General features: G+C 56.4%; 3 protein-coding genes across 3 annotated transcripts in view; 2 read left to right on the forward strand and 1 right to left on the reverse strand.

The window, feature by feature from the left end:
- TBC1D14 (TBC1 domain family member 14) overlaps positions 1-1189 on the forward strand; it is a 101913-nt gene extending 100724 nt beyond the window's left edge. Inside the window, exon 15 of the mRNA XM_059923643.1 lies at positions 5-1189. The gene's annotated coding sequence lies outside the window, so the exon portion shown is untranslated. The remainder of the gene's footprint in view (positions 1-4) is intronic.
- Positions 1190-4798: 3609 nt separating this feature from the next.
- On the reverse strand, positions 4799-7843 carry CCDC96 (coiled-coil domain containing 96). Its single transcript, XM_059924289.1, has one exon. The coding sequence runs from the start codon at positions 7692-7694 to the stop codon at positions 6018-6020; it is 1677 nt and encodes a 558-aa protein (XP_059780272.1). The 5' UTR covers positions 7695-7843; the 3' UTR covers positions 4799-6017.
- A 428-nt stretch (positions 7844-8271) lies between these two features.
- On the forward strand, positions 8272-21385 carry TADA2B (transcriptional adaptor 2B). Its single transcript, XM_059923648.1, has 2 exons — positions 8272-8578; positions 20334-21385. The coding sequence occupies exons 1-2, from the start codon at positions 8309-8311 to the stop codon at positions 21324-21326; spliced, it is 1263 nt and encodes a 420-aa protein (XP_059779631.1). The 5' UTR covers positions 8272-8308; the 3' UTR covers positions 21327-21385.
- Positions 21386-21827: the final 442 nt, after the last annotated feature.

Consider the following 21827-nt stretch of genomic DNA (forward strand, 5'->3'; position numbering starts at 1 on the left):
ATAGGTTTTCTATATCTGCCATATCCGCCGATGACACTTCAGGGACAAAGCAAGGTGCCGAGCCAGTGGCCATCCTCATGCCCTCCGTCCCAGCTGTGTTCCGTGTGTCATTTTTTCCCTTGTGTTCCTGGCTGAACTCTCCAGGGAGGTTGCAGAGCGTCTTGGTACACTGTCTGCCTCAGCCTTTAAACGCTGACTTGCCCGACCTCCTGGAGGTGTTCTGTCTTCACCCAGCTCTTGGCAGCCTTCCAGAGACAGCTGTTCCCTGACTTCATGCGGCTGAGTGTAACCCAGGCTGAGCCCGGCCTGGGAAACAGGCCGCGAGCCCGGTCACGCCGTTCCTCACGGATATACTTGGTTTTATTCCATGACATGGGCTTTCTGTTCTTGAAAGATGTATATATTTTCTTACTGTACATACAGATGTTCCTTAAGTGGTGACAGAAAGCGATGTAGCAAGGGGCATGGGCAAGTTATTGAGAATGCGTTTGTGCAACTTCATGTGTAGTCAGACCCCAGCCCTCAACATTATTGTCAGACAGTTTGACATAAATCTCTTTGGATAGCACCATATATATGCATTACATTTTTAAACAGGATTCCAGGCCAATCTGGAATACTTCCAAATCTTTAGTTCAAAGGAGGTTTTCCTGACCTGTCCAGGGACCACACGAGCTCTTGCTGGTTTGATGCGTCCACTTCAGAGGCCGGGAAGTTCTAAGGCCCAGTCTAGGGTCACTTCGCCCCTTTCCGCAGAGGGCTGCCGGACAGCACAGGGCTGTGCTTCTCTGCTTCACATTCTCGTTTAGGAAAACTGGAAGCAGAAATTGAAGTGCAGCCCCTGGAACCCTGCCCTCTCCACTTCCCGTGCCATTGATTTTCAGGATGTGAGGCTTCAGGTTTGGGACCTCTGTGCAGCTGGCACTTCGGAGTCGGATGCTGTGTCCCCACCAGTCATTGAAATCCCATCTGGAAAAACGTTCACTTTAAAGGGTACTTTTTAACTGCTCAGTTTTTGACTGTTTTAAATAGTTTGCTGATAGAAAACCCCTGATAACACTTGCTACATATCATGTTTTAATTGCTTGTACAGTTAACCTTTAATTTTATTTAGTAAAGTGTATCAAACTAGGACTTTTTCAATTGTAAATATGTGGTTTTATTAAATAAAAGTCATGTAAAATTGTTACTTACGTTCACGGAAGTTTGCTTTAAAGTTGGAGTTCTCACCCTGAAGTACGGTAAAATTTGAGTGTCATGCTGTTTGAATATTTTAAAATCCACTTACTAGTCTCAGTTAAATAAAGAAGATGGTACAGTTATGGTAAGTTAGTCAAGGGCTGGAAAGTTAGCGCTGCACCCCTTCTAGGCGGATGGGAGCCCCAGGCTAGCTGCTCCTCGAGCCTGAGCGCCCGTGGCTTTAGCCCCTCGTCCCCACGTGTCTGCCACGCTCACCCGCTCACATCCCTGAGCCTGCCGCCCGTGCGAGCAGGTCATCGGGCTTTCTGGGCCAGCCGCCGGGCTCTTGACACTACTTCGACCCTGCTCGGAGCCTCGTAACGTCAGCGGGTGGCCGTGGCCCCTCCCCGTCCGGGGTGGAGACCAGCAGCACCGCCCGTGGCGGCGGTGAGCGAGGAGAAGGCCACCAGTTCCCGCAGAGCGGGGCAGAGCGATGCTCGCGTTTCGGCGCGCTCTTCCTTCCAGAGCTCGGAGACGCGCGGCTCGTGGGGTGTTCGGGTCCTCTCTCCGCGAGTGACCTGCCTCACCGCTCTGGGCCACTGCCCTGTGCTCTCCGTCCTCCGCCGGCCGAGGGTGCTCGAGGGTTGACCGCCGGGGGCTCGCTCACTGCTCCACCCACGCCGGCTCTGGGCTGAGTGCTCCGTGGCTGACCTCATTCATGACCACGGCGGCTCTGTCACTGCCCCATTTCTGAGGTGCGGCTCGGAAGTGATCTGCTTGGGCCCCTACAGCCAGTTGGTGGCAGAGCTGGGGTTCGGACTCTGGCCTTGTGGCTTCCCAGCACTTGCTCAGAAACACCCCTCCCCAGAGAACACGTTGCTCTGGGGCCTTCGGAAGCTTTCCTCCGGGACCTCTGACCTCAGCTCGGAGGAGGTAGAGCCATGCCCGACGGCCGGCCCCTGGGGGAGGACCCCCGTGCAGCGCGCGAGCCGTGGGTGGGAGCGGAAGTTGGGGACCGTTTTTCCGAGAGAAACTTGTGGGCTGACAGTTCAAAAACCACCCCCTGCAGTGTGCAGCCTGCCGAGAAGGCAGGAGAGGGAACGAGGTGCTGCCAGTGGGGTGGGGAGGTGCCGGCCACCCAGCGGGGCCTTGGGGTTAGCTGTTGGTCACCAGGTGGACCAGAGGAAGGGCGCGGCCAGCGGAGGGAGCTTAGAGCCAAGGAAGTCCTCAGATGGGAAGCAGTGGAGGTACGCTCCTGGAGTCCTTTTCACTCATAGCATTTGCATGCTTCATCACTCTGACTTAAGGCTTACCTGAAAGTTTAAAACAAACAGTACCAAATTGGGGTGCATTAACTCTTTTTATATTCAGGCACCCCTGTTGAGTGGCAAAAATCTAAATTATGGCTGCAGATGAACATGTATTTCCACTTACGTAGTAAAACATTTCCAATGTGATGTCACCAAAAAATGATTTTCATTTACCAATAAAAAAGTGTTTCTTTTTCAGATGGCTGGGGCTCTATCCAGATAGTGCCTGCTTCTCTCCTGCCACTGCTGCCAAAAACAAACAAAAAACCCACTGTAACAGTGGACACATCCGACTCAGACCAATTTTTTAAAAAAGGCTAGTTCACCCTGAATGTTCCTGGCCCAGTAGGCTGCTCTCTGGCATGTCCACATCTACAAGTTGAGTGTAAGTCATTGTGATTCTTTTTCCAAAGTTTGTTTATGCCAATGGTAGTAGTTACTGTATTTACATAATTTAATGTTATGTGAACCGATGGTGCAAAAAGAAATTGTTGTTTCTAAGAACACTAAAAGCTTTGAAAAGTCTCAATAAAGGCAGATCTCTTTAAAATGCTATGGAATTGGGTGTGGGTGAGACAACTGGAAAATAGTTAACATCTGTTGGGCGTTTACTATGTGTCAGGCACTACGTTAAGCCTTTATATAAAATATCTGTTGGATCCTCACAGTAACTCTGAAATGGGTACTGAGAAAACCAAGGCACAAAGACGCTGAGCAACTTGCCTGATTTAGGAAGTGGTGTGGCCAGGATTCTGAAAGAAAATAATAATGGAGTCTGCGCTGAGATTGTTGTACAAGAAATTTAAGTTTCTGAAATCCATAGACAATTCAAAATGGGTGCAGTCATTCGAGAATCAAAGAATCTACCCTTAAGGGAAGGCCTTGGCTGTCTACCTGAAGATTAGAAGTGGTTGTGCATTTGTATTTCGAAATTAGAATAAAGTGTTGAAAACAAAAAAAACCCCAGAAGGCTGGTTTCATGTAACATCTCATTCAAATTTTCTCGTGCCTGCATTTTTCAGGCCCTGTACTTTTTGACAAGGAGATGAAAAACAAATCTTTAGCCTTTTAGTGTTCATAAAAATAATCTTAGTTCTAGGGGTTTCTAGTCCAAACTCAGGCACTACTCTTTAACTCTCCCCTCATGGAAGGCAGGGTCTCTGCTGGAATGGACAACTCTCCGTATGTCCTTCTTCCCGTGGCTGCAAGCTGCTCCCCTGTCATTTTCTTCAGTGGTTGCACTTCGTGAGAAATCCTCCTTTCTACCTGTAATTGTTTCTGAATCTGACGTAGAACTTGGTGCCTGACATACAATAGGCATTCAAGTAACCCTTATTTTCAGAAAATGAGACTGACATTATGCATTAGTCCAACAAATTTATTCAACATTGATTATGTGCTTGGCCACTAAGGCGGATGGTAAGCTAACAGTCCTTGTGTTCCGGGGCCTTTGTCTCGGGGGCACAGAGGACGAAGCAGACAGTCACAAAGCGGTGGGTCAAAGGCTGGCATGGGGCTAAACGCAGGCTGCTGTGGGGTGCAGAGGGCTGTCAGTAAGACAGGGGAGAGGATACTTTAGGGTCCTGGCATTCTTCCTCGGACAGCAGTCTGTCTAAAACAGTTTGTGAATGTGTTGCTGTTTCATGATCAAGAGTTCTCCTATAATCTCATTAGAAAGAACCTCGTTATGAAATAATCCACAGAAGATTATTTATCTTCTAGTCAATTGGAACACCTCCAGCACAGGTCATGTAATTTGAGAGACCATCGGTAGCTTTGCTGCTTAAAGCAAGGCCAGCCTCATCAGTCTATTTTGTATCTTTGTGCTCTCAGAGGCCTGCTAGTCACTGGGTTGAAGGCTTATGAGGAAAGGTTTGGATCCACCTGGGTAACTGCCAGTGGTTCAGCATCAGCTGAAAATACCTATTCTCTCTAGTGAACCAAGGGGCCGGACACTGATAATGAAAGCTGCTCGCTTGGTGAAGGCACCGAGCCTATTGCCAGTTTGACTTTCAAGCCTCCTCAGCCACAAGAGAACCTAGTGCACCTGTGTCGCTTTCAGTTTGAGGCACCGGGAAAACCAAGTTCTATTTGTCAGTGATTCACTACTTCACTTAGGTCTTGATGAATAGGATGGAGAGAAGACAGAAATTGTAAAGGATGAGGAGAAGGAAGTAGGAAGGCAAAGCTTTTTACTCCTCTCCTCGTAACGTTTGTGCGCTCTGATAAGTACGTTATAAAAAAGTGTATAAGTGTGCTGAAGAAAAGGAGTTTTAATCAACCTTTATTGGGTTTAAAGGGAACACACTTTAGAAAACAAAATCATGTCATCAAAAGATGAAAGTTATTGTGATTTTCTCACAACCAACTGAGTCATCTGCCTAGAGAAAGAAGGGTTTCTAAAGGTGTTTCGCACCAAAAAAGAGATCACCCTTCTTATGATCTTTCTTATTCTTAAGTTTAGGGATGGGAGAATACTGTTAATCCCAAATCTGCACATCTCAAAATTCAAGCTAAGATTAAGAAGAAATAAAACCAAGCCCCTAGCTCCCAAAAGCATCAAAGAAACCGGAAAATATTCATCACTGATTCCAGGTTAAGGAGATAGACCTATCAGGGGTTTCTTACATGAACTCAAGGAATGAGAGACATTTTAATATTTGATACAGAGGAAAATCATGTGCACAGTGAGGGTCCAAGATCTGAAAATATCTCGCGGAAAACAGAAGGCTTATGGACAGTCGGCAGTCGCCAGTCCATATATTTTGCACCTGGCGAAATACACAATACAGTCACCATTCTGTCTTCACTGGAAAACAAAATTTCATTTTTTGGCACAGATCAATGCATTTCTTTCGTGGATCCAAGAAAACGTTTCATTAGAATTGAAGACTCGTTGAGCCAGAAACAAACATTCACAGTTAAGTAGACAGACTGAGCCTCCTTTCATTGGAAAAGGAGAGACGAAGGAACGTCAGCTCCTTTCCCTGGTTCTCATTCCTCCTGTTCCTGGCTATTTTTTTATTACCCCAGAAGCTAGTGCTACTTACATGCATAACAATTTTAGACTAAGGGAATTAGTGAGGTTCGAACTGAGCCGGCGACTCAGGACCACACAGTTCAGTGCATTCAAAGGGGATTTCACACTGAGCTTAATGCACAGGAATGTTGTTGGCACCCTGCCCATTTGTCGAACCCTCTCACACATGGAGGAAGAACAGTTCTCCTCAGTGTCAGGACACTGAAATTATGGAATTGCTCAGATATAAAAGGGCTTTTGACAGCTTTTTATGAGAAGTAAGTCATCCCTGTTTGTTCCTCTGTACCCATTTTACTTAACCCTGTGTGAACTGAGCGCTAACTCAATTTTGTGCGCAGCACTAATTGGGAAGCTGAAAAATTAAGAATACAAAACACAGTTCCATCCCAAACATCATAGGCCTTTGTAAGAATGGCAAGAAATGGAGAATAAGAGTTAACGAAGGATGAAGTTTGCTGAGATTGAAGACGTTCTGCTGACTCTTCCCGTCAAGAAGGCAGAAAGGCTTTGGCCTCCCTGATGTTCTGCTTCACGCCTCTGCAGGACAGAATAAGCCCAGCGTGATGGTGCTTCAGGGCTTCCAAGCGCTGGTTGAGCTCTTCAGTCCTGTCCACCTTCTCTTCCATGTCCCGAAGGAGTGCTTCCTTGCCCAGAAGCCCGCACTTCTGATTCAGCTTGATGTTGTCAATCCGCAGGCTGTCTCGGGCTTGCTTAGTCTTGGTCAAGATGTCCCTCTTTAGGGCCACCTGAGTCTCAATCTCCATAAGCTCTGACTTTTTACACGCATTTTCTATGTCCACAAAGTGTAACTTTTCCTTCACATGGGTTATTATTTGCACATTGTTGGTCACCTTGCTGCGCAGTTTCAAAAGCTCCTCATTTCGCTCCTCGACTTTCTCATTGAAGGTCTGGTTCTCAATCTTAAGCTGTTCAAAATCTATCAGGAGCAGGCCCTCTGTCAGGTCCTCCTGGGCCCTCATCCTGTTTTCAAAATGCACCAAACTCTGCTTCAGCTGCACATTCTCTAGCCTCACGGCGCTTATCTCCTTCTCCTTCTTATCCTCCAACGCCTGGATCTGCTCCACCTCTCGCAGAGCGGCCTGGCGACCACCCCTCGTCCGACAGCTGCCCATGGCCTGCATCACCACCTGCTTCTTGAGTGCCTGCAAGCGTCGCCATTCCTTCTCCGCCCAGGAGAGCTTCTCTTTGCACTGCTGCTTCAGCTGGTCCAGCTCGCGGTGGTACCAGCGCAGGTCATCTGACTCCTGCTTCCTCAGATCCTCCAGCATGGCCAGATGGCGCAGGTATGCTTGCTCTTTCTCGGGGGCTTCAGGCTCCGCGCCCTTCTCGGGCACCTCGGCTGCATCCAGGCCCTTCTTCTTGCGCAGCGCCTCGAGGATCTTGTGCTGCAGGTAGATGTTGTAGCGCTGGTAGCGGCCTCGCGCCACCATCAGGGAGCGGTACTGTTCCAGGAGCTCGGCGCGCAGCTGCTGCTCCTGCTGCGTCTGCACCTCCTCAGTCCAATCGCAACTCCCAAGCTCTAGCCCCTCGCCCAAATCCCCCAGCTCGTCCTCGGTCTTCCCCAGGCCTCCTTGCACGAGCTTCTTCTCGCTCTCCTCGCTCTCTTCTCCTTCCTCCGCCAGCTGTCCTTCCCGCTCAGCCTCTCGATCTGGCGCAGCCTCTTCCTTGCCGGCCGTGGCCTGCTGCAGAGAGACCTGCGATGGGATTTCCTTCCTCCTCGGCTCCGCCGCCACCTCCGCCTCCTCCTCGTCCTCGTCCTCCTCCTCCTCCTCCCACTCCTCCTTCTCCTCCCACTCCTCCTTCTCTGGTTCCTCGGGGCCGCCTTCGGGCTCCGGCTTGGCTGGCTCCTCAGGCCCGGCCTCCGCCAGGTCCCCTGGCTCGGCCTCCGCCTCGGCCTCGGCCGGCCACTCCGGCTCTCCGGGCCCCTTCTCGTCAGCAACCTCGGTGGCAGCCGGCCGTTCCTGGGACTCGGCCGGCTCGGCGCCTTCCTCTGAAGCCTCTACGGCCTCCGGCTCCGGCTCCGCGGGTTCGGCCGGGGACTGGGGGCCAGAGCTGGTTTTGATCCCGGACAGCCGTGAGGCCAGGCTCTCCACATCTCCATCTTCCTTCTCGGGGTCGCCAGTGTGGTCGGAGCGGTCGTCCATCTCCCTCCCTCCGGGCCAGCGCCGCGGACCCCGGCTGCAGGCTGTTAAGTTTCCAGGGGCAACCAGGGGCGCGCGCGGTGGGCCCGGCGATTGGCTGGACGTCCGCCTGACGCCCTGCCCCCCTTCTCCCCGCCTCCTAGCAAGAGCAGGCCAATGGGAGGTCGCGACCGGACGACGGGTAGCGTTGATTGGGGGAGGGCGTAGGCTCGCTCCACGAGGGGCGTGGCGCGTCCGCCGCGCTTCCTTTCCGCCCTTTTCCCCGCGCCCGGCCTGGGGCGGGGCGTCGGGGAGACTCTGGGAGTGGCGGGCGGCTGGCGCTAGGGGCGCGCAGGCGCAGAGCGGCGGGCCAGGCCCCCGCGCGGTGGCGCGCGCGGGGCGCCTGCGCGGTGCAGCGGGGCGACGGCGGCGGCGGCGGCCGGGCCGGCCCGAGGGCGCCTGCGTGTTGAGGCGGGACGCGGCCCGGCAGGCCGGCTCTGGCGGCGCCTGGGCGGGGCGGCGCGGTGGCGGCGGCCGCGGCGGCGGGCGACGGTTGCTGGAGCGCGGCGGCGGGCCCGGGCGGCGGCGCGCTGACGGCGGTCGCGGCGGCGGCGGGCGCGGGCGGCGGGCGGGGGAAGATGGCGGAGCTCGGTAAGAAGTACTGCGTGTACTGCCTGGCCGAGGTGAGCCCGCTGCGCTTCCGCTGCACCGAGTGCCAGGACATCGAGCTGTGCCCCGAGTGCTTCTCGGCCGGCGCCGAGATCGGCCACCACCGCCGCTACCACGGCTACCAGCTGGTGGACGGCGGGCGCTTCACGCTGTGGGGGCCCGAGGCCGAGGGCGGCTGGACCAGCCGCGAGGAGCAGCTTTTGCTGGATGCCATCGAGCAGTTCGGCTTCGGAAACTGGGTGAGCAGCGGGCCGGGAGGCCGGCGCACCTGCGGGTTCGGCGCGGCCGCGGAGGGCCGGGGGGACAGGGCCAGTTCACGCCCCAGACCCGGCGCCGAGAGGTTAAGCCACCCGCCCAAGGTCACACAGCAGGAAGTAGCGGAGCGGGGGTTCGGACCGTGGCTGTCTGACACCAGGGCCGTTTTCCCCGCCTTTGGGATTACTTCCGTAGGTGTCTGCCGGGTGCACCCCTTGGGCGAGACACCGGACGGAGTGGGAGTCGGGGGACACAGGCAGGTCCGCAGACTTGACAGCAGTAGGCGCCCGAGGAAGGAGTTGGGTTTGCCTGGAGGACAGTGGTGGTGAAGGCCAGACGAGCTCCACACGGGCCCGCGGCCTCTCCCACCGCCTCGCAGGCGCTCACCTTGCCCTCATGGCCCCGCTCGCTTTGTGGCCTGTGTCCCCTGCCAGGCACTTGTTCATCCTGGCGTCCCTGCGACACCAGGACCTCGTGTGAGGAGGGCTCAGTGGGTTCCGCCACAGGAGCGTCCCGTCCTGGGTTTTGGTCTCTTCCTCTGTCAGGAGGTTTCTATGGGGACACTTATCTGAGAGTAAAAGGCGAGAGCTGGACTGGACTCGTTTACCTCGGGCTCCTTGAGAGAGAGAGACGTGGCGGCGCTTCTCTAGGTGGTCCCTGAGGAGCGCTCTTTTCACTCTGCAAGAGGAAGCTCTCATCCCTATTGGAAGGGGAAAGCCTGGCTGTACTCTGGGCCGCAGCCGCCAAGGATGTGCGGCCACCTCCAGGCATTGTGAGAAGTAGGGAGGAGAGACCTGACCCCAGCTCCCCATCTTTCCAGACCCTTCCACTTGATGGTCCCCCAGCTTCCCCGAACCAGTGTTTCATCTTGCTGCCACTTCTCCAGCAGTACAGCCGGCCCTCAGTATCCATGGGGGATGCGTTTCAGAACCCTCCCAGGCCACCAAAGTCCTCCAGTACTCAGTCCGTTGTATAAAATGGCGAAGCGGGGTTGAACCCACGTATACCAAGGGCCGACCGTACGCCTCTCCTCCTGGGCTTACTGGAAGGCATTCCACACTTCTCCCCACATTCCCAAACACACCCTGCCTTTATTTATGTCTGCTTTTGTTTCTATAAAGTGAGCCAGTCTTCAGGGACCAGTACCCGTTTCACAGCCCTGGAATCTTTACTCTTCTCCCCAACTCCTTAGAGACGCTGCTGTACAAATTCTCACCTAGGCACCAGCATCATGATGGCCACCCGCGAAAACCTTCCTTCTCACTTTGTTCTGAAATGCCGTTTATTGATGTGTATTGAGCACCTGCTCTGTGCATGTTACAGAAGGACTTCACCCGGGTCTTCAGGGGCTTACAGTGTTGTGAGCATTTGGTCCTGAGCCTGGAGTTCTGCCCTGAGCTCCAGCCTTCGATCGCGAGCCCATCCCTGACATCCTCGTGCTTATCTCCCGGACATCTCGACGTTCCTTGACCCAGATCTCACACCTCGAGCAGTTACTCGGGCTACAAATGAAGAACCACCCTCAGGGCCTTCTGGGTCCGGTTCAGTAGCAGCCTGTCTTCAGCATATTTCCGGAATCTAACCGCTTGCCTCAGCCTTAGTCCAGGCTGATGTTTCTCTCTCGCCCGACCACTTCGGGGGCCTGCTTACTGGCCTCCCTGCTTCGTGCTTGCGCCCTGCAGCACATTCCAGGCAACAGGATCGGAGCGCTCTTTGAGGGCACGTCACGTCACATCAGCTTTCCGTGGCTTCCAGTTTTCTGGAGATGAAACGTCAGGGCCTGCAGGCCTTATAGTACCTGCCTACCCCTGGGATCCCAGCTGCTACCCTCCTTGATCATTTTTTAGTTCTTCTGCTTAGAGAGTTCTTCCGCCAGATCAGGGCTCGTGACTGGTCTTTCTTCTTATACATCAGTGCCTTAGAGAGCCCTGCCTTCCCCACTTACTCTTGCGCTCTTGTCTCTACAGTAGCAGCTCAAAGTAGGCAGCGCGGGCCAAGAGCCTTGCTGGGTGCCGGCCACCGTGCTGAGCCCCCGCGCTTCTTGTGAGGCCCTCCCAGCAGCGCAGAGCAGCAGGCGCTCAACTGAACGGTTTGGCCCCAGAGCCCGCGCGCCCAGCTGCGCCTACACTGCCCGCCCTGCAGCACTGTGGGAAACACTCGCGAAACGAGCCGGGGGCTAGGAGCCGGGGGCTAGGACGCTTGCAGTGATTCAGAGGAAGCGGGGAGGGCGTTCTCCAAAGCAGTGCTTTTCAGACTTTAACGTGCACATGAATCACCCGGGGAGCTTGTTAAAAATGCAGATTCCGACTCCCGGCTGGCAGCAGGCTCAGCTGTTACGAGAGACAAAGCCAGCCGGGTGCTTCTCCCTGCTGAACCGGTGGCGGGTTCTGGGGGAGGCTAGCCAGGCCTCGAGGTCCACAGGCCACGCCGAGGCGCCGGCTCTAGTGTCTGTAGCTGTGCTCTTTGGGGCTGCTTTACCCTGAGCTTCACTGTGCGTCATCAGAAGCTCCCCTGCTGCTCTGAGATGCGTGCCGTTCCCAGGTGTGAGCTCGTAAGCGGCGTGTCCCACGCTTGCCGTCGTTAGCAAGCGCCGGTTCTGGGTGACGCTCCTCCCAGCAGCCCTGTGGGGTGGCTCTCAGTTTACAGCTGAAGAACAGCGACTCCGAGGACTTAAAGTACTCGTGCAGGATGCCCCAGCCTTCCACGCGGTGGAACCAGGGTGTAGACACAGGCCTGACCCGGAGCCTGGGCCTTAACCTCCCGGGGTAAAGAGCGACGCGGGAGCCAGGTCTGGACCCGGCTCGGCGGGAGGTGAGTGGGTGGGGCGGGGCGGGGCGACGGCGACGGGGCGGGCGCAGGAACTGGCTCTCACGGGCTGAGTGTGGAGTGTGGAGAAAGGCAGTGGGGACGGTGGCGCGGAGGAAGGTGACACCCTTCATTCCGATTTCTCCGCGGGGTCGTGGGGACTTCGTGGGGACAGGCCGCTGTGTAGCCCGGGCCATCTACTCACGCCGCGTCCCGGGGCTGCGGGCCCGGCCGAGGGGTGCCGGCAGTAAGGCCGGGAGGGTTTGGGGACGAGCCGCGGGGGTCGGGGGTACACACAGCTGTGACGGCGAGACCGGGGCAGGGCTGGCGGGTGGGCCCACAGGGTCTCATCACCGTGGGTATTGAGACCTCCTCCCCCCAGGGCAGCCGGTCGTGTGGTGGACGCTATGCAGATTCAGAATGAGACATGGATCCTGCAGGAACGCAGACACAGTCGTAAACACAAGTGTGAAATATTCTACGTTTGTGGATTGGTTGCTGGAGCATCGAACAGTTTGAGGGAGGCCCGGGCTCCTGCAGACAGACGGTGGTCAGGAGGACTCTAGGAGGAGGTGGGGTTCAAGCTGGCCTTGAAGCTAGATTTCAAACTGAAAAAGGATGCGAAGTTCTCTGTGGGCTCTGCGGGGGCTTGTGCTTGTGCACATACATTCGGCCTAATTATCGGAGGCAGGTGGAATGTCCTGCACAAGGAGTTTTACTCTTGTAGATGACAGTAGGCATCCGGCAGCCGGGTGATGCCGGATATGTAGGTGATCGCTGCGCTGTGCAGTCGTTGGTTCATTTGTTCATCCGGCACTTACTTGGGGCCCGTTTTATATCAGCCCCTGTGCTAGGTGCACAGAGTAGCCCCTGGGTGAGGTCTGGAAATAGGTGTTTACAGACATTCTCAGGGAGTCCTAATGCAGTGGGTCAGCAGAGCCTCGTTTGGGGACCATGAGAACGGTCACCTCCTCAACCAGGCGAAAGTCCCTTCTGTGTGCTGGTGGGAACGGGTAGGTCCATCCTGTGAGCCTCCCGACAGCGGGGTTCTTAATTGCCATTAAGGATGGGGAGGAGGAGGAGGGAAGAGCCTGGATGGAGAAACCAGCTAGAATGAATACGGTTATGCAGAGCATTGTGATTGAGAATACTCTGGACGGCTTGTTGTTAAACACGAATCCTGTCCCCCCTCCGGGTTCTGAAGTCAGCAGGTCTGAGGCTTGGTGTGAGAATCTGTATTTCTAACCACTTCACAGGTGACGCTGCTGCTGGCCCAGGGACCCTACTCGAAAACCACTGATGTGGAGTAAGGCGTGTGACTCTTTTATATATATATATATATATATATATATATATTTTTTTTTTTTTTTTTTTTTTTTTTTTTGCTGTGTTGGGTCTTCGTTTCTGTGCGAGGGCTTTCTCTAGTTGCGGCAAGTGGGGGCCACTCTTCATCGCGGTGCGCCGGCTTCTCACTATGGCGGCCTCTCTTGTTGCGGAGCACAGGCTCCAGACGCGCAGGCTCAGTAGTTGTGGCTCATGGGCCTAGTTGCTCCGCGGCATGTGGGATCTTCCCGGACCAGGGCTCGAACCCATGTCCCCTGCATTAGCAGGCAGATTCTCAACCGCTGCGCCACCAGGGAAGCCCAGGCGTGTGACTTTTAAAACTTCTATTATTTAAAAAAAAGTACATATTTTTATTGTAAAACATACATGACATAAACTTTGCCATTTTAACCATTTGTAAGTGTCCAGTTCGGTGGCATGAGTACATTCACGTTGGGCAGCCATCACCACCATCATCCCCAGAACATCTTCACAGACAGAAACTCTGTCCCCCGTTTCCACCTCCCCCAGCCCCTCGTACTTGCTCTTCTACTTTGTGTCCCTATGGGTCTGCCTGTCCTAGGGACCTCACGTAAGTGGGTTCATGTAATAACGTTTGTGCTTTTGTGACTGGCTTGCTTCACTTACGATAATGTTCCCCAGGTTCGTCAGTGTTGTAGCAGGTGTCAGGACTTCCTTCCTCTTTAAGGCTGACTAATACTCCAGTGTGTGGACGGACCACCTTTTGTTTATCCAGTCTTCCATCGATGGGCACTTGGGTTGCTTCCACTTTTGGCTGTTGGGAATGATGCTGCAGTGAACGTAGGTGTTCAGATATCTCCTGGAGTCCTTATTATTTTGGGTAAATACCAGGAGGTGGAATTGCTGGATCTGTGTAATTTTTTTGAGGACCTGCCATGCTGTTTTTTTGCAGTGGGGCACACAGCTTTTTCAAGCTCTTTCACAGGTAGCCTGATTTGACCTGAGAGGCTTTAGTCCCCTTGAGGGCCAGTCCCCTGTGTGAGCTGGTGAATCCTGAGTGAGTTTAGGGAGGTGGACAGGGCCCCTGCAGTGGCTGATGACCTGGAAGCACAGACAAGAGACCCGTGTTAGTCACCAACCTCTGCGGTCGGAGGCGGCCCTGACCCGGACAGCAGCGCATCCCAGAGGAGGGGTCGGGCTGGAAGGCAGGGGAAGGTCTGGGGCCTACGATGCGGGGTGGGCGGCCCAGGGCGTCCTCCCAGCCCTCAGAGGCAGACGGGCTGTTCTCTTCATTGTAAAAGGTGACCGGCCGGGGCTGGAGGAGGCAGTGGCCGCGTCCAGGGCCCCGTGTGAGCGCGCGGGGCTCCGGCGCAGGGGGCTGGCCCGGCCCGGGGTCCTCGCAGCCAGTCCGGGAGAAGGGCACACGTGCACGCGGGGGCGCAGAGGCCCAGGTGGGGCTGCAGGTCCGGGTCCGAAGCCCAGGTTTAGTCCACGGGGCAGGCGGACGAGTGTAAGGAGTGACTGAGGGAGGCCGGTGCCCGGGCTCCTGCTCGCGTCCCTGTCACAGGCTCCGGCCCTTTGTCCCGGTGGCGGGCGGCCCGGGCGCTCCTCTGGGCACGAGGAGAGCCGTGGGGGGAGCCGGCCATGGAGCGCCCTCCGGGCTCTGAGTCCGCCCTGGACCCCGCTCTCTCCCGGCCCCACAGGCCACTCACTCTCTGCTGCCCCGGGGCCCCTGCGGCGTCCTGGCTGCTCTCGGGGTCTCTGCCCCAGCCCCTGGGGCTGCTGGGTTGCTTCTGTCCCCTTGAGGCTTCTTCCCTTAAAGAAAAAGGAAGCTGGAGCCGTGCCCCTCTCGGGAGATGCAGCGCACGCCCGCCCCAGGCCTGGCCCCTGAGCCTCCGGAGCGAAGCCGGCCTCCGGACCTCCGCCTCCCAGGCAGACGCTGCCGCCGGGAAAGGATGTGCGCTCTTCAGGATGCTCTAGAGCAGAACCGCCAGCCTGCACAGGAAGGGTGCTCTGTGACGCTAGAGATAGTCGTTCTGTGAAAGGCACTGGTTTGTGCACAAAGATTGGACTGCATTCTCTGCCCGGGAAGAAGTAGGTCGTGCGGTGCCCTCACACATCCCGGAGGTCAGAGGGGGAGCCGTGGCCGCACTTCTGTGATGCGGTCCGTCTGGAGAGGAGAGCGGGAGCCCGGCGGCGGGGCCTTGCGCTGCCTTTTGAACGTCTCAGAAAGCAGTTGACTGCACGGCCTGCTCTTGGTGTGCCCTGCGCCACTGGGTGGGCGAGTGCTGGCCGGTGCCCTGGGGGGTAGCTTCACCTAGGGTTATTCTCCCAGTCCGTAAAACGTGGGGAGTAAAAGTCATGGTACCTCGTGGGAACCGCTAGGAGGATGAAATGAGGTGACAGATGTAAAGGCTCGTACACGTTAACTGTTACTATTCACGATGGTTTTTGTTTTATCCTGACCAAACCCTTAAAGAGGAGGAATTACAGATCAAGAAGCAGAAGTTGAGAGGATAAGGATCCCACGCTAGTAAGTAATTGAGCCAGAATCTGAACCTAGTTCTGGGGATCATCGAAGGCGCCCTTCAGGAGATGATCTGGGTCTTGAGAATAAACACAGGTTGTGGAAGTGACGCTGACCGCTTCGTAGTAGTAACGATAGCCAACATCCACGGGGGCAAACTGTGCCCGGCACTGGGCTAAGCGCTGTGCGTGTGTCACCTCATTAACTCCCCCTTCTGTCCCGTGAAGGAGGTGGTGGCGTTACCTCCGTAATTCAGACAAGGAGACTGAGGCACAGAGAAGTGATTCGTCTGAGTTACTGCGCGGTGAAGGGGTGGGGCCAGGAGTGGGTCGCGAAGCCCGGCCCCAGCCTGTGCACGTGGGAAGTAGTTGGCATTTGTCTGGAGGATGTCGGCCCAGCAGCCCGGCGAGCAGACCTTCAGGTCAGGGGGGGCAGAGGCCGCCCCGGGCGAGAGCGGCCAGCACGGAGGGGAGAGACCCGAGGCGGCCCCGCTGGCGGGAGCGGGCCGGCCCGCAGTGCTGCCGGTTCTCTGGACTGTTCTTTCTTCCCTTCCCAGCTCAGGTGCTGGCGGCTGGCATGAGCGCGCCTGGGAAGGCCGGAGGGCGTGCCGAGCAGCCGGAGCGCCCGGGGGAGCTGTTGCCCCCCTGGGCCTCCTTCCTCTCCTGGAGAGGCTGCCTCTGGCCTGGGTCCAGTGGCCTTGGAAAGTAGACCTCACGGGCCCAGTTCAGTGTCTGAGCGACACGTTTTCCTTTATTTTTCTGAGGACTTCAGGAAGCAGCATACCTAACTCTCCTTACCTTTTGGCAAAGATGGGAGTCTCTTTTTTCCTAAGCGTTTAGCGTTAGGCTTTGGGCTGCTTACCGGTGTGGTACTGCGTGCTGCGGAGGGAGCGGAGCCAACCGCAGGATACAGCTGTGTTCCTTGTTTAGTTCTAGTGGTGCTTGAAGGGAACTTTCTCTTCAAATCTCTTTCCCCCAAACTCACTTTTGTTGCTTCTGCCTGCCCAGCCGTCTGTCTGTCCATCCATCCTTCTGTTCATCTGTCCCTCCGTCCATCCATCCTCTGTCCATCTGTCTATCCATCTATCTGGATTAAGAAACAACTTTGACCTTGAACATGTGAGGGAAAGAACTTCCCTCCCATTCACCCGCCTGCTGTCACGTGGGACGCCGTAACGTGGCGATGGGCCACTTCCCTCACTTGCGTGACCACTGACACGTGAAGATTGAAGGGTGTGACGGGCAGGGTGCTGGGCCTGTGGAAGGAGCGCCGTTGCTGTTCTCAACCGTCATCTTTCAAAATGTGTTCATTACTGTGGTTTCGCGTCCCTGAACCTGTCTACCTTCTGTGGACTCCTATTAGAATCAGAGCTGGGCCATCGCTGTCATTTAGACTATTCCATTATGACCCTCACTGTTCGAGGGTCCTTGGAAACTAGGACCTTGCGTGCTTTCCTGGGCCTTGTTCACTGCTCACTAAGCTAATGTGGTGGCCCCTGGGGGCGCGATTCTCTCAGCTGTAGCTGGCGGCCACTGTCTCTCCCAGCAGTGGCCTTCCTTAGGCAGTGGCTGGCGTGCTTGCTGATGGGGGTTCCTGGGCTCCTAGCCCAGGATGGGGGTGACAGGGCGCTAGCCCCACTGATCTGTGGCTTCATAAATACCCATCGCCCGGGTCCATCTGGAGCCAGCGACCCCCTTTGTTACCTGAAGAGGAGCTGGATATAACTGAGGTGTCAGCGCGGGGCCCACAGCTGGGTGGCCCGCTTGCCCGCCGGGGCTGGGAGCCCAGGCCGCCCGCCTGGCCGCCACGCAGCCGCGGGAGTGTGGATATTTGCAGAGCAAGGCGTGGAGCCACGGAAGCGTTGGGGTGTCGCCCCCCGGAACACAAGAGCCGTGTCTTTTAAGGGCTCTGTATGTTTTTCCTTTAAACATTTTGGATGAAAATCTTAGACCTGTGTAAACAGAGAATTGAGGCAGAATTTAACTTTACTTAAAAAATACTTGTAGTTTTACTCAAAAGAAGTGAAAAACCAGCACACCGAATCCCTCCCGAAATGTGAGCATCTTGCATCTGCTCAGTGCAGGAAGCAGCCCAGAGCCATTAGCTCACGCACAGACAGGCCCGCGGTCCCACCAGCAGCCCCGTTGAGGTAGCTGCCACGTCTCGTCCGCTCTGGGGCTGCACGCTTCCTTCCGTGTCTCTGGGCCCGGGACACCTGTGGGGAGTACTGGCCCGGTGCTTGTGGGGCGTCTGTAATTTGGGGTTGGCTGCCGGGCCCTGGCCTCACAGTGGTGAACAGAGCCGACCAGGGTCCCCTCTCCTGATGCTTCCCTCTGCTTGGGACTTTTCCTTAGTTTTAAAAATGGGCAGTACGTTCATAACGTTGAAAACGCTAAGTCATAAGAAGGTGTGCAGTGAAGTGGCGCCCTGCCAACCTCACCTGATGCCCTGGGGGACGGGGCTGGAATCGTGTGTCTTTAGAAGGTGTCTGATGCACCACAGGCGGAGAGCTTTCTGTCTCCCAGCCGTTTGGGCACGAGGGCAGCAGCGTGAACACACCCTTCTGTTGCGTGCGTTTTCAGCTGCCCCATGTGGGAGCAAACGCGGGTGAGGTCCCGAGAGCCCTCGCCGGGAGGACGCGCCGTGCATCCTGCGGCCCCCGGGCTTCCTTGCTGCCTCCACGGCCTCTGCTCTCTGTTCCCAGAGTGTCGGGATTGATGGAGAGAACCTCAGATCAATAAAAATACCTTGGTTTGGTCAGATGCAGCTTTGCTGCCGAGAATCCTTCTGTTCTTTCAGGGTTTAAATTTTACCCTCAGTGTGGTGCTCTGAGCATCTGATGATTTCTGGGAGGCAGGTCGCTGGGGTTCAGGGTGGACAGCAGACTTGCTGGAGGGCAGAGCTCTCACAGCAGGTCTGCACTGGACCAGGGACGGGGCCCAGATCGGGGGCCCAAGTTCCTACCCACGCAGCCTGGGTGGAAGCTGCGGTGAGGGGGAGAGGCTGAGGGGCACGGCTCCCGGAGCTGGCAGCTCAGACCAGGCGCAGGCGGGCAATCCCGCTCCCCAGACACGCTCACCAGGGTGACATGCTCCCGAAAGGGCGTGGGTCAGGGACAGTGTCTTCCCAGTGTGTCACAGGGGCTCCTGGGCCCCAAGGTGGAGCCAGGGGAAGACCGTTACCGTCCACGAGAGCCTCACCGGCCGCTGAGGGGGGCCTCCTGCTCCTTTACTGTGGGACTCAAGGCTCCGAGGAGGGAGTGGCCAGCCTGGGTCAGTGACAGTAGCTGCTGGGAATGGTTGTGACTTGCTTTTGTTTTGTTGTTTTTTGGATGAAATGCTTCCTGGGGAAGGATAATGACAGAGTTGATGCTTAGAGTGATTTTTTTTTTTTAAGTGTCTTTTTTTTTAATATAAATTTATTTATTTTATTTTATTTATTTTTGGCTGTGTTGGGCCTTCGTTGCTGCGCACGGGCTTTCTCTGGTTATGGCGAGCGGGGGCTACTCTTTGTTGCCGTGCACAGGCTTCTCATTGCGGTGGCTTCTCTTGTTGTGGAGCACGGGCTCTAGAGCGCAGGCTCTGTAGCTGTGGCTCGCGGGCTCAGTAGTTGTGGCTCGCGGGCTCAGTAGTTGTGGCTCGCGGGCTCTAGAGCGCAGCCTCAGTAGCTTGGTGCATGGGCTTAGTTGCTCCGCGGCATGTGGGGTCTTCCCAGACCAGGGCTCGACCCGTGTCCCCTGCATTGGCAGGCGGATTCCCAACCACTGTGCCACCAGGGAAGCCCGCTAAGAGTGATTTTTAAAGAAGAAACCATGTAGTTTCTCCATGAGACAGTCTAGCTTTAGCTGTGGTCCTCCCTTTTCCCTGCATGGTGCTCAGAAAGAGGCCTTGCAGTTAGGTCCTGGTCCTGCCTTCTTTGTTCCGGTGCCTTTCAGCCCCGCCCTCTGTGCGGCACCTCCGGGAGGGACGCTGGGTCGGGTCGCTGTGCCAGGGATCCTTCCTAATGCTTCCCTCCCCTCCCCTCCCCTCCCCTCCCCTCCCCTCCATGCCCAGTTTGTCAGCAGCGTCAGCCCGAGGAGACTGGCTGGTTTCTTGGGTTCCAGTTTGGCCTTTGGGGGTGCAGGGACCATCCCGATCTCGGGGGGCGGGGGGGGGCGCGCGTTTCTGGGGCGGAAGGCAGCCTGTGCGGCGCCCCGGCGGCTGCCAGAGCCGGGAGGGCAGAGCGCGGGCTGAGCGAGGCGGGCGGGGTGCTGAGTGGCTGCCGGTGAATGAGTGCGCATTTTGGGCAGTTACTTTCTGAAGTGGCTTTAGCGGTTGACTTTGAGGAAGAGGCCTCTTGGCAGAAGGAAAAGATTGAGGGAGTTGTACAATTTCCTCCCATTAATAACTCTGTGTTCGCGGAATGAACGCCTGCTTGCAGCCCGGGCGTTTCCAGCCGCCAGGCCACGGGGGCTGTCAGAAGTGATGGCCCACCTTCCCCTTTGAAAGGCTCTTTCCCACTCAACGCGACTGCCCCCTAGGAAAGGGACAGGCGGACCTTCGGGGCCGGGGTGTCAAAGACCGGGCCTCGGCCCTTTCTGTTGGGAGGCGGGCAGCGCGATGGAGACCCGGGCGTGTCTGTTGTCTGGTCTGGGAATGGAGAGGTGGGCTGGGATGAGGCGTGCGCCCCAGGGCTCTGGCTGTGAGCCCCTCGGCCAGACAGCCGCCCCGAGAGCGGCTTGTGCGGCGGGCAGATCGGCCCGTGCCAGGGGCCTCCGCTCGCTCTCTTAGGGAGCCGGGAGCAGAGTCGGGATCTCAGGCGTGGGTTCCAGCCCCGCTCTGCTGCCAGCTCGCACCGTGACCCCGCGCACGTTGGCGCCTCTCTGGGTCCTCACTTTCTCACGGGCGGGCGGAATCCTCGAAGGTTCCCTCTAGCGCTGACTTCCACGTGATCAGCCCAGCCCTAAAGAATGTGCAGGAGGAGTGTCTCTGGGGAGGGGACCATAATGATGCCATAGGAAGTAGTTCAGGTGAACCTTTGTGAAAGCGTTAAGGGAATCGCGCGAACGCTGAGTCTGACACTCCGACGACTTTGGAAATGACCTCTGACCTTTGCCGTTGTAGGAGGATATGGCTGCTCACGTTGGCGCTTCCCGGACTCCCCAGGAAGTGATGGAGCATTATGTAAGCATGTACATCCACGGAAACCTGGGGAAAGCCTGCATCCCCGACACCATCCCCAATCGGGTGACAGACCACACCTGCCCCAGTGGAGGCCCCCTGTCTCCCAGCCTCACCACCCCCTTGCCTCCCCTAGACATCTCGGTGGCCGAGCAGCAGCAGCTGGGCTACATGCCGCTGCGGGACGACTACGAGATCGAGTACGACCAGGACGCCGAGACGCTCATCAGCGGGCTCTCGGTCAACTACGACGACGACGACGTGGAGATCGAGCTGAAGCGCGCGCACGTGGACATGTACGTGCGGAAGCTCAAGGAGCGGCAGCGGCGCAAGAACATCGCGCGCGACTACAACCTGGTGCCCGCCTTCCTGGGCAAGGACAAGAAGGAGAAGGAGAAGACGGCCAAGCGCAAGGTCACCAAGGAGGAGAAGGAGCTGCGGCTGAAGCTGCGGCCGCTCTACCAGTTCATGTCCTGCAAGGAGTTCGACGACCTGTTTGAGAACATGCACAAGGAGAAGATGCTGCGCGCCAAGATCCGGGAGCTGCAGCGGTACCGGCGCAACGGCATCACCAAGATGGAGGAATCGGCCGAGTACGAGGCGGCCCGGCACAAGCGGGAGAAGCGGAAGGAGAACAAGAACACGGCCGGCTCCAAGCGGGGGAAGGAGGACGGCAAGGACAGCGAATTCGCCGCCATCGAGAACCTGCCCGGCTTCGAGCTGCTGTCGGACCGCGAGAAGGTGCTCTGCAGCTCCGTGAACCTGAGCCCCGCTCGCTACGTGACCGTGAAGACCATCATCATCAAGGACCACCTCCAGAAGCGGCAGGGCATCCCCTCCAAAAGCCGCCTGCCCAGCTACCTGGACAAGGTCCTGAAGAAGAGGATTTTAAACTTCCTCACGGAGAGTGGTTGGATTTCCAGGGATGCTTCCTGAAGGCGAGTCGCTGTGAGCCCTGGAGTGATGCGGAAAAGCTTGTGAGCCAAAGTGACCGGGGGAGGGGGGGGTGGGGGAGGGGCGAGGAAACGCTTTTTTCCCCGTTGCTCTTTTGTAAACAAATTGAGTTCTTTTTTGAGGATATAAATTCTTTTTATGGTCCTCTTTAGAAGCAATAGAAACACTCTTATATCGGATCGTGGGGGAGACAAGTATCTATTTTAACTTAGTCCTGAGAGTAATACTTTAAGATGACGATTTGCCTTTAAGTGTTCGGTTTGGAGAATATGACGAGATTGGGTAATTTCCCTTTATTTGTGAGTTTCTTCCCTCTGGTACATGACTGTCGTGCTGTGGGCAGAGGGACGCCGTGCCCTGCTGGGCTGCCAGCTGCGCCCTGTGACCTGACACCCCGGCACAGCCCGGCACGTGGCACTTTCGGTGGGGGCCGGGCAGGGCAGGGGGAAGAGAGGCCGGGGAAGGACAGGACAGGGCGTCCGC

Source organism: Balaenoptera ricei, chromosome 5 (assembly GCF_028023285.1).
Source record: "Balaenoptera ricei isolate mBalRic1 chromosome 5, mBalRic1.hap2, whole genome shotgun sequence".
Classification (NCBI taxonomy): domain Eukaryota; kingdom Metazoa; phylum Chordata; class Mammalia; order Artiodactyla; family Balaenopteridae; genus Balaenoptera; species Balaenoptera ricei.

Excerpts from the sequence above, each read along its gene's own strand:
- TADA2B (XM_059923648.1), top strand. The coding sequence starts at position 8,309 with ATGGCGGAGCTCGGTAAGAAGTACTGCGTGTACTGCCTGGCCGAGGTG. Across the intron at positions 8,579-20,333 it reads AGTTCGGCTTCGGAAACTGG|GAGGATATGGCTGCTCACGT; the intron begins GTGAGCAGCGGG and ends TTGCCGTTGTAG.
- CCDC96 (XM_059924289.1), bottom strand. The coding sequence starts at position 7,694 with ATGGACGACCGCTCCGACCACACTGGCGACCCCGAGAAGGAAGATGGA.